This window comes from Sus scrofa, chromosome 7 (genome assembly GCF_054392235.1).
Source record: "Sus scrofa isolate SSC_HxYL_T2T_F1_AM1 chromosome 7, Sscrofa_HxYL_maternal_Yorkshire_Landrace_v2.0, whole genome shotgun sequence".
Taxonomy (NCBI): domain Eukaryota; kingdom Metazoa; phylum Chordata; class Mammalia; order Artiodactyla; family Suidae; genus Sus; species Sus scrofa.
The window spans coordinates 88,583,574-88,603,327 of NC_139389.1; the positions used below are offsets into that span (position 1 = coordinate 88,583,574).

At 34.5% G+C, this 19,754-nt stretch overlaps 1 protein-coding gene, 1 long non-coding RNA gene and 1 pseudogene across 2 annotated transcripts in view; 1 reads left to right on the plus strand and 2 right to left on the minus strand.

The window, feature by feature from the left end:
• The window catches only part of LOC146401740 (uncharacterized), a 269,339-nt gene that overhangs the window by 6,214 nt on the left and 243,371 nt on the right, over positions 1 to 19,754 (plus strand). The gene's annotated exons all lie outside the window — the stretch shown is intronic.
• On the minus strand, positions 1,957 to 3,988 carry LOC146401741 (olfactory receptor 4L1-like). The gene has a single exon (XM_084970437.1). It carries the CDS (start codon positions 3,986 to 3,988, stop codon positions 3,050 to 3,052), a length of 939 nt encoding a protein of 312 aa, XP_084826563.1. The 3' UTR covers positions 1,957 to 3,049.
• On the minus strand, positions 17,048 to 17,972 carry LOC146401742 (olfactory receptor 4K3-like; annotated as a pseudogene).

A 19,754-nucleotide genomic window follows, 5' to 3' on the forward strand; every position in this document is an offset into this window, starting at 1 on the left:
TCCTTCTGACTCTCATTTATGCTGGAGTTTTTGTTTGTCTTGTGAGTTTATATTTTTAAAACCTTTCTGTGAGACTTCAGTGAATGCTATTTTCAAGGAACATTTTTTATAGTGAATATCTGTATTACTTTTGCCAAATATATGCGCCTACATGTTTAAGTAGTAAGTTAAAAGAAAATTCTTGCTTTGATTTGTTGGAACATACAAAGATCATTAATGACAAGACAAAAATATTTTTTAGGAAGCATTTGTTTTCATCTCCACCAAGAATCAGGTTTGAGAGACATTTTTGTTTGCTTGCTTGCTTGCTCTTACTTCTGCTTGGTGGGCTTTCTTCTAATTTTCTATTGTTTTTCAGAAATCGAGGCTTTAGCATAGCCTCCAGTCAATCTCCATCCTTGTTCACGCTCAAAGTCTAGAATCTCCCAAATTCCAAGTTCTACTTGTAGGCTCCCTAGATAATGATACTCTATAGATGTTCTCAGAATGGGCAATGTTTTAATACTGGTTTATTTTCCTGGAGTTTAAGGTTCAAACTTAGCCGCAGTTATGATTTTTCACTGTAACATCTATAATTGATCTAAAAGTTATTTTAAATGATTTTAGCAATTTTATATATTGTGTAACTCAATCTTGAGTGTGCTATACTGACAGACACAAAAATCTCACATAATATTGTATCAACTGGCATATAATCCCATCCACCACTGGATATATTTTTGCCACATAAATGGTTAGGATTCCTTTAATATAGGTATGCTGTAATATAAGGCTGAATTTTTTTTGTTTGTTTACTAAATAGAAATAGAGTTAAATATATGATGTCTTATTATAAATACTCTGAACATGCTTTGTTTCTTCTCTTACATTTGCCTTAATATTTTTATGCATTTAATTTTCTTTTTACTTAATTCGAGAGCCCTAGTTCTTCTAATTTGTTTTCTAAAGTGTATGAGCACCATATACCCTTGTGAATTCTAGTCTTATTAAAAGATAATGCCTTGCAGTAGAGGTGCATTATTCTTTAGCTGTAAGTCAAATTGAATAATATTCTGCTAAAACATAGTTATTTCATCCTTTCTTTATTCATTCAGTAAGTATGTATGAGTTTATGTGTTCCAGTATATACACTAGATACTAGTGAACTTATGGCCTAAAAACAAGGATGACATTAGCTTATAATTACACAAGTAGTTATTACCATAATTTACATGAAGAACTGAAATTGCAGCATGCTATAAATGAGAAAAATAATCTCATCCTGAGTGAAATGAGCCAGAAAGACAAAGACAAATACCATATGATATCACTTATGACTGGAATCTAATATCCAGCACAAATGAACATCTCCTCAGAAAAGAAAATCATGGACTTGGAGAAGAGACTTGTGGTTGCCTGATGGGAGGGGGAGGGAGTGGGAGGGATCAGGAGCTTGGGCTTATCAGACACAACTTAGAATAGATTTACAAGGAGATCCTGCTGAATAGCATTGAGAACTATGTCTAGATACTCATGTTGCAACAGAAGAAAGGGTGGGGGAAAAAACTGTAACTGCAATGTATACATGTAAGGATAACCTGACCCCCTTGCTGTACAGTGGGAAAATAAAAAATAAATAAAAAAAATAAAGACATTTTAACCAGCCAAGTAAATTTAGGAAAGGTATTCTAAAATGTAATGTTTTATCTGGATCCTTTTTACTGAAAGAAGAGTTACTGGGGTAAAAAGGTGATAGAAGAATATTCCTTGTGAAGGGAAAAGCCTGGAAATAGTTCTAAGTTAAGAAGATGCCTGATGCTTTGGAGAACTTGAAAGAAAGTGAATGTGATGCTAAACATTATGAAAAGGAGTAGGTTGGAACAAAATTCTTGAGGCAGGACATATTACGTAGAGTTTCGAAGTCCAGTTGATATGAACCTACGTCTTTTTAATTTTTTTTTTTTTTTTTTTGGCCACATCCATGGCATGTATAAGTTCCTGGGCCAGGGATCAAGCATGTACCACAGCAGCAACCCAAGCCACTGCAGTGACAACACTAGATCCTTAACCCACTGCACAACAAAGGAACTCCATGAACTTAAGTCTTAATGGCACAAAATAGTCTTAGTGAAGGAAGAAAATGAGAATTAAAGTATAATGACATCACTCTGGATGATTATGGAGAATGTCTTCAATGGAGGAAAAAGAATTTGTGGTGGTCTAGGATCAATTTCAACACTGTTGCCTAGAACAAGCAAGAAATGTTTGTCTCTTGAATTGGGAAATTTTATTCAATGATAATGAGATTCCCAATTTAGCATGAACTACCCCTTTTTCAACACTCACAAGCCAATTAGACTTTGCTTAGAATAGTAACAAAAGATCACAAGCCTACCAAAGACAAAATGATCTGTAGTTTTATGTAAAGCACTTGGAAAAAAAAATACATGATATAGTACATAAATTCAAAAAGTGTAGTTCACATTTATTTATTGAAGTTTGAAAGTCAACTGTGAATACTTATGTTGTTTCTTGGATCATTTAGTTTCAAGGCTGCTCTTTGTAGTGTTATAAAAATTGTCCTTCCATTTTTTTTTTCCTTTTGGTATCTTATATTCACTTTAGCTAACTTACATTCACAATATTATGAAATTGACTCATTTTTTGTCTCATTGTTTCAAGAGATAAGATCATTTTCCGTTGTTGTTTATATCCTTTCAATCATTATTTGTTGTTTGCCTCATTTAATGATAAGTTTACAATTCATTAGCAATCCATATCTATTAACATCATCTCTAATAGAATTTACCACATATTTTATATTTATTTATTCAATAGTGAATATATATTGATTCTGCATGGTATTCAGTGCTTTTGTATGTTTATTTTGCTGTAGATCACTAATTATCATTATAAAAGCATTAGCTGAGAATTTAAAATATTTATTATTAATTTTTTTCTATACCAGTTATGACTATGACATAAGAGAGTGGAACTATATTACATACAGTCTGTTCAAATTGTATTAGCAAAATATTTGAAAGTTGTGTTAGTAATACAGTGCTAAAATCTAGAAATTCTGTGTGGAGCTAGCATTTTGGAACCATAATTTTCTCATGGCCTCTTGCATTTTCTCATTTCTCAAAGTGTAAATAATAGGATTCAGTAAGGGTGTGATAACAGTGTAAAATACAGCAAGGATTTTATTGCCCGCAAAACTACTGAATGGCCAGGCATAGATAAAGATACATGGCCCAAAGAACAGAGTGACCACAGTGATGTGGGCAGACAACGTGGACAGAGCCTTGGAGAGCCCTCCAGATGATCTTTGTTGCACAGTGACCAGGATGACAGTATAGGAGACAAGCAGCAGGAGGAAACAGGTAAATGAGAGCAGTCCACTGTCAGCAATGATAAATAATTCCAGGGTGTAGGTGTCCATACAGGCAAGCTTAATCACAAGGGGAAGGTCACAAAATATATTGTCTATGATGTGGGGGCCACAGAAAGGCAAGTTCACTGTTAATACCATCTGACTCATGGTGTGTATAAAACCAATTGTCCATGAAAGTATAACAAACCCTTTCAGCAACTTGTGGCTCATGATTGTCCTGTAGTGCAAGGGTTTACATATGGCTACATATCTGTCAAAAGCCATGACTATCAAAAGAGTCATCTCAGCACCTCCAAAGCAGTGCATAAAGAACATCTGAGCCATGCAGCCCCACATGGAGATGACCTTGTGTTCAGTGAGCAAATCTCTGATCATCTTGGGTGTGGTGACTGTGGAGAGACACATGTCCAGGAAGGAGAGGTTTCCGAGGAGGAAGTACATGGGAGAATGAAGGGTGGAACTGAATGTCACCGTGACCATGATGAGAACGTTTCCCAACACAGTAGCACCATAGATCAAGGAGAATGTCACCAAGAAGACAAACTGAAGTTCCCATCCTACAGAAAATCCTACTAAAATAAACTCGGTCACTACAGATCCATTTTTCAGATCCATTTACTCAACTCAGAAAGGTTCCAGAAGTTCTTTACATACAAAGAGATCTTTTTAAAAAAGGCAGGATTAGTACTGACATTTTCTGGTTTCTATTTCATTCAACGTAGTTAGTGATATGAGAGCATATAATCTTAAATCACGGATCTTTTTGAACCTGATTTCTCAAATCATTGTTCAGAGTTAAGTATTTGTGTGTTGTGTATGACTGGAGGTATGCAATAGCTTGGAAGTAAATAGTTAAATGATTCAATCCGAAGGTATAGATTTTGCTTTAGTTGTAATGTATTACACTATGTCCTCTTTACTCAGCTTTTGGACATCATCCATAGGATCTAGAGTGGTGAAAAATAAGTGGTAACAATTATGTGATTACTATGAGTAAAGCCTTCTTCTAAGTATTTCACATACTTTAACATACTTAGTGTTCATAACAGTCTCATGAAGTATTATAATTATACTAGTTTTACATATAAGGAAACTCTGGCATAGGTGTATTAAATGACTAACGCATGATTACATAACTAATAAGAATCAAAACAGGTATTCAGTCCCCATCAGTCTGACCAGCATCTGGGTTTATAGCAATAGACCATTTTACCTCCAGAATTAAAGGAATGTATATTTATGGGCAAGTTACTACATATTGATTAAATTCATCTGTTCCATTCATATGGATCACAGCAGATATTATTCAGCAAGTATGATGGAATCTTTCTATTAATTAACTGCACTTTTTTCTTTATGCAGAATGAATCAATGCCCCGTATCTAGAGAGTTTATCACCTAGAGAGATTAATTTATGAACAAAAAAAAGCAATCAAACATGTAAGAAAATATTTAGTTTAGCACATGATATATCGAGGATGCTGTAAGAATTTTTTGAAATGATGAACTAATTCCAAGTGTTACTTTCAAGATACAGTTTCAAGCTTAGTTGTCCCTATCTTTAAACTACTTAAAATATAGAGAGAGTACTACTGGTCAATAAACAAAAAAGGACCAGTCTTAGAAAATGGATGAGGGCTTATAGGAAGAAAAGAATTAATAGCAGTGAATAGAGTGGTATATTTGGAGAAGTGACTGAATCAAGGCTTTTCTTATTTTTTATTTTTTTATTAGTCAAATGAATTTATCACATCTATAGTTGTATAATGATCATCACAGTCCAATTTCACAGGATTTCCATCCCACAACCCAAGCACATCCCCTCACCCCCCAAACTGTCTCCTCCAGAGACCATAAATTTTTCAATGTCTGTGAGTCAGCATCTGTTCTGCAAAGTTTAGTCTGTCCTTTTTTAAGATTCCTCATGTCAGGAAAAGGGACTGAATTAAGTTTTAAAATGCTTAGGAAGTGTCTGTTTTCTTTTCTCCAGTGACCTGTAATTCAGTTGTTTTCAATTCTACTCAGTCTCCTTCAAAATATCATATCACTATTATCCAACCTTAATTTCCTGAGTTGCTCTCTTATCTCAGATGTTGTTAAGAAATGATCATGGCCTAACAATTAGGGGAAATAAAAATGAAAATAATGTAGATCACCATCCAGGAGTGTACAGAGTGGGTGCTAAACAGTGGACTGTGGACCTGGAGGGGCACACAGAGCACAGGCTGCACCACGCCTCTATGAAGGGCGGTATTACATGGTTATCACGTGAGTGGGCAGGATTATTGATAGTGACACCTTTGTGACAGTAATTGCAGTAATTAAATGCACTTTGGAGAAATGTCAAGGCTTGGTAATTGTTAGACAATGAATACGCCAGCTATAATTTCGGAACCAATGCCTTTGTTAGATGGAATTTTATGCCCTGGGATACAACAAACAATAGGAAAACCTGCACATGAAATTAATTCAGTTAAGCATAACTTGATTGAGAAAGATTTATTTTGGCCTTCTAATTTATTTCAGAGGGAAATCTGGTATTCATTTATGTTGTTGATTTTACCAGCATTTGTTTCTCTTTTTCTTCTCCTTCCTTTCTGTGCAAGCTTTATCAAAATATTTATTTGGTTCTGCACTTAATTCACCTATTCTTGTACTATGAGGGTACAAAGGCAATACAAATGTAATAAACTATCATATAACTTAGACGAAAATCTTATTAGTGAAGAAATTTTTTTTCCTCTGAATAATCGATTGCACATTTCATTTTAATTGTCTTTACTCAAGTTATGGTGCACCTTGGAGGAATTTGAAGGTAATAATATATTAGAGCTAGGGTGGAACTTTGTAATCATTTATTCTCCACACATCCTTTAGTAAATGCACAATCAAGATACATATAACCAATTAAATCTTCCCAAGTCTTAGAGATAGAACCACCCCAAGGATATAAGGTGAGTATTAGGTGAGAGAATGTGGGTATAAGCTCCTGGCTGGGCACAGAATACACACTGAGAGGCATGTGTTGCATCGGAGTCATTTGTGTAAATCTAATATTATAATCCTGAGACTTCTCCATGTAAGTCTCTATTAGGATAAGAATGAGCCGGGACTTGTTTTAGTATATTGTTGGATATAAATATTTCTGCTTTTGCTCATGTATATACAATACCTATATTACTTAATGTAAACATATTGATTCAAGTAAATATTTTCTTCCTTTTACATTATAGGTTTTAATAGAATAAACATAATTTTAATCTTGATGAATCCCATGTTTTCTAAAATTATACATGCTTATCCTAAAATATAAATGGAATTAAAAATTATGCTAAGTAAAAAGAAGCCTGAAACAAAAGACGATATGCTTTATAATTTCACTATATGAAACACCTAGGAAACATGAGTATATAAAAACAGTATATTAATCATCCATTCAGCTGGGAATTGAGTGCAAATGAGCACAGATTTTCTCTCTGTAGTTGTGAAAATGATTTAAATAAGATTGTGGTGATGGTTAACAGCTATGTGAATGTAATAATTCAATCAGTGCAATTGTATCAAATGGTTCATTTTTATAGTATGTGAGTTATAGTCAATAAAACTTTAGAAGCCATTATACATTTTTTGCTTTTATTCTTAAAATTATTTTATTATATTAATTTACTGCTTTTAAATACACTTTTTTAGTTTTATAGTACTATTCAGCTTCTTATCCTCAAATTGTTTCATTATGAGATAATTAATGACATACTGTGATTCTATGCCATATAGTTTTAAACTTTATTAAAGTCCTCTATTTGTATTTTTGACTGACATACTTGGAAACTTGCTTTTGTCTGTTTTTGTTGGTCTTCTTGGCATTTTTCATAGTATTTGAAATACTCATAATGAGTTTCCTGAAGTGTTCACATTTTCCTTAATTCTCTTGAATATGAACATCCTGTAAGGACTGCTTCCTCTTTATTCCTTTAAAATCTCTTTTCTATGTATGGCTTCACAGTAAGTTTTATACAGAGATTTTCTAAATATATAGTTCTCATCATTAATTCTCCCATGCAAACTCCTATTTCAAACTGTCATTATGATATGTGTATTTACATTTTCAACCAGTATCTGAAACTTGATTAAAAGAACAATTTCCCTATTCTGCAAATAAAATTATGAGTTTCTAGCTTTTCCATTATTTTAAATGATAGTATAAGTTATCTGGATGCTCAAGATTTACTTTTCTTAATTTTATATTCATTCATTCTTAGTCTCTTATCATTTACTGAAAAATTTTACTCTGCAATATCAATTTGAGAGCATATGTCTCTTAAATTTTCAAGGAAATGTTGGTTATAGCTCATTGTGAAATAGGTATGTGATTTCATCTCACAACCATAGCCTTTTCCTTCCCACCAACACAAAATTAATTAAAATACCTAATTAAGGTCAGGCAGTGTACTGACCTTCTAATGAATTAGCTGTCTATGTCCCTTACCTGCACTAAAGGCACATCATGAGGAATAACATGTTCATGGGTTTAGTCAAAATTAGAAATCTTCTTTTCACTCTCTGTGATGCCCTTAATGTGTTTCTGCATGGTATTTTCTGTCTCTTTTATAAAGATGTGAACCACATTGGAGGCAGATTTGTTAGAGCTCTGGGAATCCAAATTTCAGTGGGAGTATTAAAACGCTGAGGCTCTTGCCATAGCATGACCAGGAGGGATGTGCATTCTTAATTTACGGCCCTGTGCTATGCTGTCACTCTCCTTGAGCATAGGAATGACTCAAATAGACATGAGAGTGTTGGTTGACTGGTTGTGATATAGTTAGTGTAGACGTCTTTGATTTAGTGGATACTTCCTTTCCCTCACATCATGCTATTCCATGCTATTTTCTTACCTTCCTTTTAACAGCTTTTGGCAATTTTTTAGATGAATACTTTCCAAACTTTTCTGAGCATAACATCATTAATATAAAAATTGACTCATATATGTTATAAATTTATACCTAAAAGCCCATTATATACACATTAACATATTCAAGAAGTGGAAATTTTTAGAGATAAATTGGGAATAAATCACAATAAATTATGTAAAATTTTATATTATACATTAATGTTACAACTATCTTATCCTCACCAAAATGTTAATACTTATTGTTATTTACCTTACTATGAGAGTTTCAGAGAATATTTATATGGCACAAAATGGTTTCATTATCATTACCCATTTTACCATAAAGTATTATAATAAATTCTTGTTTTACAAGGTGTTGCTTTTACAAAGTTAATCATATTGTTCATTCTGCTGTACGTTGCATCACTGGCTTTAAAATCTGTTTCAATGAACATGCCAACAAAGGATGTCACGAGTAACTTTCAAATTAGTTGACATTTCTGTATCTTATGTCCAAGTCCTTGTTTAATTCCAGTCAAAGTCACTACTCAACCTACAACTTAATGTAGATTTTGTCATAGAATTTGCTTTTATTATGATTCATTACAGTTGATGAGAATTTTTATATACAAATTCTACATTCTTCTGTAAAGCAAAACTTCTTCTCCCAAGACATAACTTATTCTATCACTTGATTTGCAGATCATTAGTGATGGTTAGAAATGGTTCCTGTGTACCTTTCAATAGTGTTTGTTAATAAGAAATGTAGTTTGTTTCATTATAGCTGGTTTACAGTGGTCTGTCAATTTTCTACTGTACAGCAAGGTGACCCAGTTACAAAAAAAAAAAAAAAAGAAAAGAAAAGAAATGTAGTTTGTTTATTGTCATATTGCTCATCTTAGCCATTTTTACAGAATGCAGAAAACACAAGTAATTTCTCAGTGGAATACAGCCTTTGCTCTTTTTAGTAAGAAACATTCAAAAACACGTTATACTACAGTTGGTGTAAATTTATAGCCTTCTATTGGTTATCATGTGACTATTGATATTGTAAATAAAATGATAGAGATTTTTGTTATATATATTTACTTTTTAGTGTTTTACTGATCTTGATCACTAGCTAATATATCAAGGTTCAGTATAGATTGTCAAGTTCATTGTTAATAATGGAAGTATATCCGCATTGTAAAATAATGTTTTTTAATAATAATTTTTATCCAGTGTGTCAGTCCTGATACCTCATTGTTCATTTACTTTATGATTTAACTGAAAAAGAGTTCGTATTATAGGTAAAATCAGTTTTCTCATTTTGTAATCATTTACTTGAGTTTTAAGAATTAGAATGATCTTCAATCCAAAGTTTATTTGCAGAAATATTTTTAAAGCCCCTAATGAAGTTGAACTAAAATAAAATAAAATAGATAAAATAATACAGTCTTTGTGTATCCCCTCCTCTTTACTTTGGCACACATAAGCTATTATACAGAATGCTAATTACTTATTAAATAATAATTTGCCCAAAGCAAATGATCATGAAGAGAAATGCCTTCAACTCCTCTGTCTTTGGTTAACTCACACCTTCTTCAGAAACTTTGTCATGTGGAGCATAACCACATAACATACAAATAAAATTACTTAAAATAATCAATGTGGTAATTATTAGTAAAGATTATTTGCCTTTTAAAATTATAAGACATGTAAATAGATGTTCTCATTTTTTATACCTAATTGAAGACAGCAAGCTGAAAACGTATTCACCTTCCTTGGACAGTGGGTTTAAGTAACTTTTTAGATGACTGTTTACTTCAGTCTTCTCTTTTGGTTCAACTATGAATTCTGACCCAATGGAGTATTCCTCCAGGTTCCATACAACTCACATTAGTAGCTCTTTACATCTTGATTAAATATGTACTCTAAATTATTAGCCAGGATAAAATTCTGTGATTCTTGATGTATGCCTTTCCTCTCCTTAAATGTTTAATATTCTCAATTTATATTCAGTTTATTATATACATGTATATTCCTTGGTATACAGATTGTGTTTACTTCTTACTTCTGGTTGATTTATTGAGTGAATTTGTCTCCTTTCTCTGATATCCTTCAACTCTTTAGGGTTGAATATACTGTCGTTTGATTTTCTCTAACAGTAATGTGGGTCAAAATGTATGTGTTCTAACTTCAAATTTATTTTCTGGCAGCATAAGTACTACAGTGAGGGTATTGTTCCAAGAAATAAACTATTTACAACTAGTTCTCTAGTGGCTACAATAAGGCCTTAAATAGGTATTGAATTCAACAAGGCTTGAAACTTTCTAGGGCTCATTCTGTATGTCAGGAAACCATCTTCAAGGATTTCAGAATCTTATTATTGGAAACTGTCCCTGAATAATCCTGTGCTAACTGTGATGATACAGGCAAACAATAAATCAAACAGTTTTATAGAGTTTGCAAATTTCTCATAAAAGAGGCTATATTTCCCAAAAGAGGCAATTATGTCTTTAATGATAGATACAGATTTCCTACCGAGGGAAGCAAGAAGAAAAATCTAGGCAGAAATAATTATATGTAGGAAGATACGGAAGCATAGAATAGTTTGACATATTAAGGGAACAGGAAATAGCTAGGACAGAAAATTAGGTTCAAATAAGAACTTTGAAGAGTCTTAAATATCACTCAGGGCAGTGTGGAATATATTCTGTACTTAATAGGGAGCTACTGGAATGTTGAAATAGAGACTATGAAGAGAACTGAGTTTCACAAGGTCATAGTAGTAGCACTGTGAAGTGATTATTGCTATTTTAATAATCTAGATAAGAAATGATGAAAGTCTGATCTGAGGCCATAGTGAGTGATGGAGAAGAGGTTATATTTAAGTTATCAGGAAGCATTGTGAAGATTTGGTAACAGAGTGTGCCTGATTAATGGCAGCATGCATATAGTGGTGAGTTCCAAAATACTGTTTGTAGATTTTCTGCATTAGAATCAAAAGAGGTAGGATTTGTGGAATGGCAGACTGTGAAATCTGGTGGATTATCTCCCCAACAAAACAAACATTTTTTTTTTTTCTTTTTGCCATTTCTTGGGCTGCTCTGGCGGCATATGGAGGTTCCCAGGCTAGGGGTCAAATTGGAGCTGTAGCCACTGGCCTACGCCAGAGCCACAGCAACACAGGATCCAAGCTGCGTCTGCAACCCACATCACGGCTCATGGCAACACTGGATCATTAACCCACTGAGTAAGGTCAGGGATCGAACTGCAACCTCATGGTTCTTAGTCGGATTCGTTAACCACTGTGCCATGACGGAAACTCCTAAAACAAACGTTTGTGTAGAGAAACTTGTGAAGAACAACAGAGTTCCTGGTGTGTCTCAGTGGATTAAGAACCTACTAGTATCCATGAGGATACAGGTTTGATCCCTGAATTTGTTCAGTCGGTTAAATAATCTGGAATTTCTGTGGCTATGGTGTAGACTGGCAGCTGCAGCTTAAATGGACCCCTAACCTGGGAATTTCCATATGCTGCAGGTGTGGCCCTAAAAAAACAAAAACAAACAAACAAACAAAAAAACACAACAACAAAGAAAGAAAAGCTAGTAAATCTTAAGAACACTGAGTCTGGCATCTAAGCCACACCACTGCTTCTTGTTACCCTTCCCTCCCAGCTCTATATTGTGGAAGCCCTTCCCTGCTCTACTTTGTGTCTTCTGCTCCAGAAAGGTATAGTCAAAAAGACAGAGACTCACTTTCCTTAGAGCTTCCAGTTGATGGTTGTGGTTTCAGATTTCACCCTGGGAGGCTAAGGCCATAAATGTTGAAAAAGCTCTATTCTATGTAGGAATCATGGAAAGGATATTTCCCCACCCAACACCTACTTGTAGGACAGAGATTCCACTTATATGAGGTGTTTAAGGCAGTTAAACTCGTGAAAACAGAAAGCTGAATGGTGGTTGGCAGGGGCTGGGTAGAGGAGTAAATGGGGAGTTGATATTTAATGGGTATATCATTTCAATTATGCAAAGCTAATCAGTTCTAGAGAATTTCTATAAAACCTTTTCCCTATAGTTAGCAATACTCTAGTGTGCACTTAAAATTTTGTCAGGAGGATGGTTCTCATGTTGAGTGATCTTACCACAATAATAATCACTTAATAGTTCTACTCCAGTCATGGCAGCCTGAGAATAATAGGCCCCTCCTCAGCAGCTCTATCCTCTGCTTACTTGTTAAGTGGACATTCATGCCAGAAGGAGCAGGCTGAGATCTGCCAGGGTCTCTCCTACCCCAAGTGCCCACTCATTAGAGCAGAGAGGTCATTCTGAGAGAAGCGAGCTTCTGTCCCTTCCCCCAGCTCCTCCAGGAAGGGACAGAAATGACAAATGGGTTCTACCCAGAAGACTAGGTGTACCGTAAGGATAAAGAACTCCACAACTCCTCTTGAAGGGCCTGCCTTTGTTCAGAATATAGCTTGGAGTGTTGCATGTATAAAGACAATGTCAAAACAATGGGGCTTGGTGTTCCCTTTATGGTGCAGCAGAAACGAATCTGACTAGTATCCATGAGGATACAGGTTCAATCCCTGGCCTCGCTCAGTGGGTCATGGATCCGGCATTGCCATGAATTGATGTGTAGTCACAGATGCTGCTTGGATCCCACATTGCTGTGGCTGTGGTGTAGGCTGACAGTTGTTGCTCCAAGTTGACCCCTGGCCTGGGAATTTCCATGTGCTGCGGGTACAGCCCTAAAAAGCAAAAACAAACAAACAAAACACCCCAATGTGGCTCTTGTGGAGAGCAATTAAGAGGACAGTCATAACATGATGATACTAGTATCAACAAACCAAATTGCAAAGCAAACAGCAATTTAAGATAGAGAAACAAAGCAAGAGACAAACAAGAAAAACTCTACTGAGATCACAGCCACCTTAGGGATAAGGGAAACTAAGAGCATGCCATGGCTGCACTCATGTATGAGAAATCAGCCAAAGGCAAGAGCAGAAAGACAAGATTCTCTAAGCTACCCACATACCCATTAACAAAAGGTGGAAGCTTCATTGTCACAAGAAGCTTACATATAACTTCTAATACTCTGAAAAATAAGCAAGGAAAACTCCTAGGAAGCAAAACTTAAAAATAAAACTGCAGAAATTCCTGATAGTCTAGAAGAGAGTGTGAAAGCCCTATTTCGTGCATATCTTAGGAATGACTGGAGAGGGAGCATCCAGCTACTAGTTTCTGACTAAACTTGGAGCAGAGGTGTAAACTCTTTAAACTTGGTTAGTAGCCTCCACCCCCCACCCCCCCACACACATGCACATCTAGTAGTAAAAGATAAAATTATAACTGTCCAAGAAGACTTAGGCAAAATCATTGACCAATAAGTGGCTTATGATATCTCAGAGGTAGCTGGACTGGAAGATTAAAATCAAGGGGAAAAAAATATAAACAGGTATAAAAGAGGCTACACACTGCAGAGGAAATAAACTTCACAGGCTTAGCTCAGTCAGGACACTAAACAAGCAAACAATCACAGAACATTGATACTGAAAGGGCAGAGTCAGCAGCCAGTGTTGCCACAATATATTAACAAAAATGTTTGTTAAACAAAAATAAAAAATGAAACAAATATATAAAAAAGAGTGTCTTATACTGAAGTATAAGGGCAATAGAAACTGCTTTTGTGAAGACCCAGATTTGCACTAAGCAGAAAAAGACTTCAAAGCAGCTATATGGAAAAGAAGCTGAAAAAGAGTGGATATGTGTATATGCATCAATGAATCACTTTGTTATGTGGCAGAAATTATCATAACATTGTAAATCAACTATACTTCAATAAAACTTTAAAAATGAAAAAAATATACTCTCAGAACTAACAGAAACCATGTTTAAAGAATAGAGAAAATATAACAATGTCTCATCAAATAGAGAAGATCAACAAAGATATGGAAATTATTTTTTTAAAGAACCAAATGGAAATTCTGGATTCAAAAGTGCAATAGCACAAATGAAATAATTGCTAGAGGGGCTCACCAGTAGATTTAAGCTGATACAAGAAAGTATCAATGAAGCTGAGTATTATACCTATAGGTGTTACACAGTCTCAAGAACAGGTAGGAAAAAAAGAGAATAAGGAAACATGAACACAGCCTCAGAGAAATGTGGACCATCACGGACCATGTATATGTAGTGGGTAATAAATTTTGGTTTCTAGTTTGGACCATCAATCTGATAGTGTCATTTTTTTAACAAGATCATAATATTTTTCCAGCTTTATTAAGATCTAATGGACATAAAATTTGTATATTTAATGTGTACAACGTGTTGATTTGATGGCTTATTGCACAGTGATTACCACCATAGTTAGCTAACATATTCTTCATGTCACAAGATTGCTATTTCTTTTTGGTAGTGAGAAAATTATAGATCTACTCTCTTAGCAACTTTCAAGTATATAATATGGTATCCTTAACTAAATTCACCAGGCTGTACTGTACCCTTGATCCCCAGAACTTTTTGATCTTACAACCAGAAGTTTGTAATCTTTGATCAAAAGATGTGTCATATAATGTGTGTGTGTATTATTAAATACTACTCAGCCATAAAAAAAGAATAAAATATTCCATTTATAACAACATGATTGGACCTGGAGGGTATTAGGGTCTTATTCTTAGTGAGTAAGTCAGACAGAGAAACTCAGATACTACATGTTTTCACTTAGATGCAGAATATGAAAAAGTAACATAAATTTAAAAAAATAACAAAATAGAAACAGACTCACAAGTTTAGAGAACGAACTAGTGGTGATCAGAAGGATGTAGGGTGGAGAGAAGGGCAAGATAGGGGATTATACAAACTACTAAGTATAAATAAATAAGTTTCAAGGGTGTAATGTTCATCCCAGGGTATATAGTCAATATTTTATGACAGTGATCTTGTTAATTCAATAGGGAGTGCAGGAAAAATAACAAGTTTAGAAAGATAGGTGGTTATTTAGTTTTTACATCTTGGATTTGAGATGCCTTTCAGATACCTAGAGAAGGTACAGTAAGAAGTCTAAAATAAAACTTTGCAGCTCAAATATGAGGAGCCGAAAGGAGAAAACAATGTTTCCAAGTTTACTAAGTGTAGACAGCAACTAGCTGTCCAAAGACTAGATAAGCAAAGAAGTGACTTTACCCAAAACCCATAAATGCTTCTGGGACAGTGCTATTGTTGCTGCTGCTGGAACCTCTATCCTACTGCTGGGTAAGAATTTAAGAGTGGGCTCCTGCAAATATTTCTGGACTCTGCAGTTGCCTGATATTGCTGCTGTCAGAACACAAAGCAGAGACACATAGGCTTCTCCCTTTTTCTTGTCTTTTTCAATATCATATTAATGTCTTCCACTGATGGACCCAGGTAGAGATAAGTTTGCAAGAGAATTTACCAAATGTTATTTTCAGGCTTGCAGTTCTCTACTATAGAGAGGAGACTATAGAAGAGCTCATGTGGGGCTGAAAGTCAACAAACATTCAAACCATCCTTTTGTTTGGTGGCTCAGCAAACAAACCATCCTTTTGTTTGGTGGCTCAGCATAGCATTTGACCTTTATTTAAACTTCCACAGAATGACAATTGTTTCAGCCTAAAGATTCATTTATCCTGCATACATACATGGAAATGTAAAAATTCCCATAGGTTATCCCTCTCAGTGTGGTACTGGTATTTTTTCTAATTTAGTCATAATCCCACATGAATATTCCATAACCCAGAGACTAAATAGTAAATTAACATCTTGATAAAGAAAAAAAATTAATTTGAAATTTGTTAACAAATACTAGGCATACAGGATTACCATAAACACTTTATGAAAAAGACATTCTTCGTTTCTGTAATCATTGCTCTATTAATGGCAAACTATTGGAATATTTATTTATGGCTGCCTTCTTTGACTATCAATTACATTCTTCTTTTGTCTTCATCTAAGACCTCTGTTGATGGTGATTCTTTACTTGGTGGAGTAAATCAAGTTTTAATTTTTACTAGGCTATGTAAATTTTTACACTTTTACAACTTGATATGCAAATACTGTGAGGCATCATAGAGAATCACTTGGACTTCAGACATGATCGTTCCAACCCTGTTGTGTAACAGCAGTCCTAGTACACCTTGATGCCTGGGATCAATCTCCTTAGCTGCTCATAAGCGCTTTTCTATTGAATCAGGGGCACAAGGAGATTGAAATGGCTGGTGAAATTTTACTTTCAGATCAATGGAAAATTGATTTATTCTTTTGTTGGAAAGATTTATTTCATGAGGTCTATGACATGTAAAGGAAGGGACAGGAAACAATAATTATGAATGCTAATAAAATTTAGATTCAACATATTTTTAATTAGACATCGGATCTAAGTCTAGTATTTAAATTTCTGTGACAAGTTTGTTAAATTTTATAATGCTCAGTTTTCGGTGGATAATATATAAATAATATTCTCCATTTTCATTGTTGTGAAGTTAAGAGAAAATGCATGTGAAGTGCCTCAGAGGTGGTTAGAACTCAATAAGCAGTATTTTATAATCTAATTTAGTTTCTAGCAAAACTTAAAATTACAACATAAATGAATGATGATGTATTGGAATGGTCTGCACTTAGATGCACAATTAGGAATGTTTTATTGTATATAGGCTTGTGTAGGGAAAGATTATAATTTCCCAAAGTGTGACTTATGTCTGGTATAAAATCTTATACCTGTGTCTTTGGATGATTACAATAATGGCAACAATGATGATGCCTTTGATGATAGCAATATTTTAGTTAAAAGGTTGATCTGCAACTCACGTGCCTGGTCTTTATTTTTATTATTGCTTTCTTCATATCTTTATTCCTAAATGAGTAGATGATTGGATTTAAAAGAGGAGTAAAAATTGTATAAAACACAGAAAGGATCTTATCTATAGAGACACGGCTGAATGGCCATATGTAGATAAAGATGCAAGGTCCAAAAAATAGTACCACCACAGTACTATGAGCTGAAAGAGTAGACATCGCTTTGGAATACCCACTGGAGGAATGATGCTGGACAGTAATCAGGATGATGCTATAGGAGATGAACAGAAAGATGAAACAGAACAAAGAGAGTAGTCCACTGAATGTAGTGACTAATAGTTCCAAAGTGTAAGTGTCAGTGCAGGCCAGTTTGATCACCTGAGGCAGATCACAAAAAAAACTATCCACAACATTGGGGCCGCAGAACGGTAAAGTCACTGTGAAAACCATTTGGCTAACCAGTGGTCCAGGAGAAGAGTGCAAGTCTGAGGCAAACACGATGGCTCATAATATTTTTGTAATTGAGGGGTTTGCATATGGCAGTTAATCTATCAATTGCCATGGCTACGAGTAACATCATCTCACTTCCACCAAAGAGGTGAAGGAAAAACATCTGGGCCATGCAGCCTTCATAGGAAATGGCCTTATTTTCACTCATTAAGTCACTGATCATTTTAGGAGTTGCAAAGGAGGCCAGAGCCATGTCAATGAAGGAGAGGTTGGCCAGTAGGAAGTACATGGGAGAATTTAATTGAGGGTCCAGTTTCACTACCAAGATAATAATGAGGTTACCTAATAAAATGGCTATGTAGATAATAGAAAAGAATGAGAAAAAGAAAATCTGTAACTCATGAAGCTCCGTGAGTCCCAGCAAAATAAACTCAGACACTATGGAGGGATTTTGCTTTTTCATTTGTTTGGCTGTTGATATATGCTACCTAAAACAAAATCAAAATAGATTAAAGTCTGTTATTTAAAGTTGAGCGATAAAATACACATTCATTTAACTTTGCTTTCTAAAATCCACTGAAATGTGCAAAATAATCAAAAATTTTAAACAACACGGAATCCAAATTTTTTGTAGAATGACAGACATGATTTTCTTAGAAGAGATCATGAGGAATACCTGTCATAAACCAAGGTGTTTGAAGAAGATTGAAGCTGTCAATATGTAACTCATATCTGGACTCATCTTAAGAAAAGTGATTATCTCAGTTGGTGATAGAGTAAGGGATTTCCTTGCCACCTTTTTAGAATTTGAGAAATAGATTTGTTGGTTCTCCATAGGCAAAAAAGGGGACCTTTTCACCTTGAAATCTATTTCTCCCTGCATAATAATAGTAAGGATCATGTAAATGAAAGCATGTCACATCATTTTCTAATTAGAAGCAGAACCAAGAAAAAGGAAATTGAGTAGATGGAATATAGGGCAATGACAATCTAGGAGCCAGTTCTGAAGTTACTACTGAAAGTCAGAGGAACAGAGACAAGGAACATTATGAGTCTTTGAGACACATATCTATGGCTGGCCAAATTGAGAAGACTTTTCAACTTATTTTTTTCCTGATGTGGAAGAAGGATCCAACAATTTGAGTCTTCTCCCATGGGCTCTGATTTCTTCTGGACCTATGGATTTAGTAGATTGGGAGGCACATGCTCAGAGACAGCCTAAGTGGATGCTTGCTGCTGGCTTACAGGTCCTGAATAAACAAACGGGGATCTACAGGGAACATTCCATGTTGTTCTAGATGTATAAAGCAGACTTCTGCAGAATGAATTTACAAATGAAAAATGCTAGCCAGAAATTTTGAAACAAGATAACAAGGAAGATGTAGCTGATACTTAAAAAGAGATAGTAACACAATACATTGTTTTCCAAGTGAGACCAAAAAAAAAAAAAAAAAAAAAGGAGAAAATACAAAAGACTTTATATCTGACTGAAGACTTAATAAAAATAAATGTAATGTAGTTTAAAAATATTTTGAAATGTTTTAAGAATTCAGAGAAGTACAAAAATAATAAAGGTCTTCACATTTCTGTGATAAGTATTTGTATTCTTGTCATTTTGCTTCATAATATTTAAAGAAAATAAAATTCCTGGTAGAAGTAAAGTTTACATATCATATTGTTAATTTGTATGTGACTTTTAAAAATAAGTGCTATCCAGTCATAACAATTTTCTATGAGCAGAATTTTGTTTTTACTGATGAATTGCTATTTTTTAATAATTTATTTATATATATATACATTTTTCTACTATACAGTATGGTGACCCAGTTACACTTACATGAATATATTCTTTTTTCTCACATTACATGCTCCATCATAAGTGACGAGACAGAGTTCCCAGTGCTACACAGCAGGATCCCATGGCTAATCCATCCCGAAGGCAACCTTCAGCATCTATTTACCCCAAGCTCCCAGTCCCTCCCACTCCCTCCCTTTCCCCCTTGGCAACCACAAATTTATTCTCCAAGTCCATGGTTTTCTTTTCTGTGGAAAGCTTCCTTTGTGCCATATGTTATATTCCAGATATAAGTGAATTGCTATTTTAAAAATGGTTCAGTATACATGTACATATCTATCTACATATGACTTTTTCAAGATTATACTGCTAGAAGTAGAATCACTAGTCATTTTCAAATAATTAAATAATGCAAAATTCTCAATAAAAGTTTGTATAAATTTATACTAC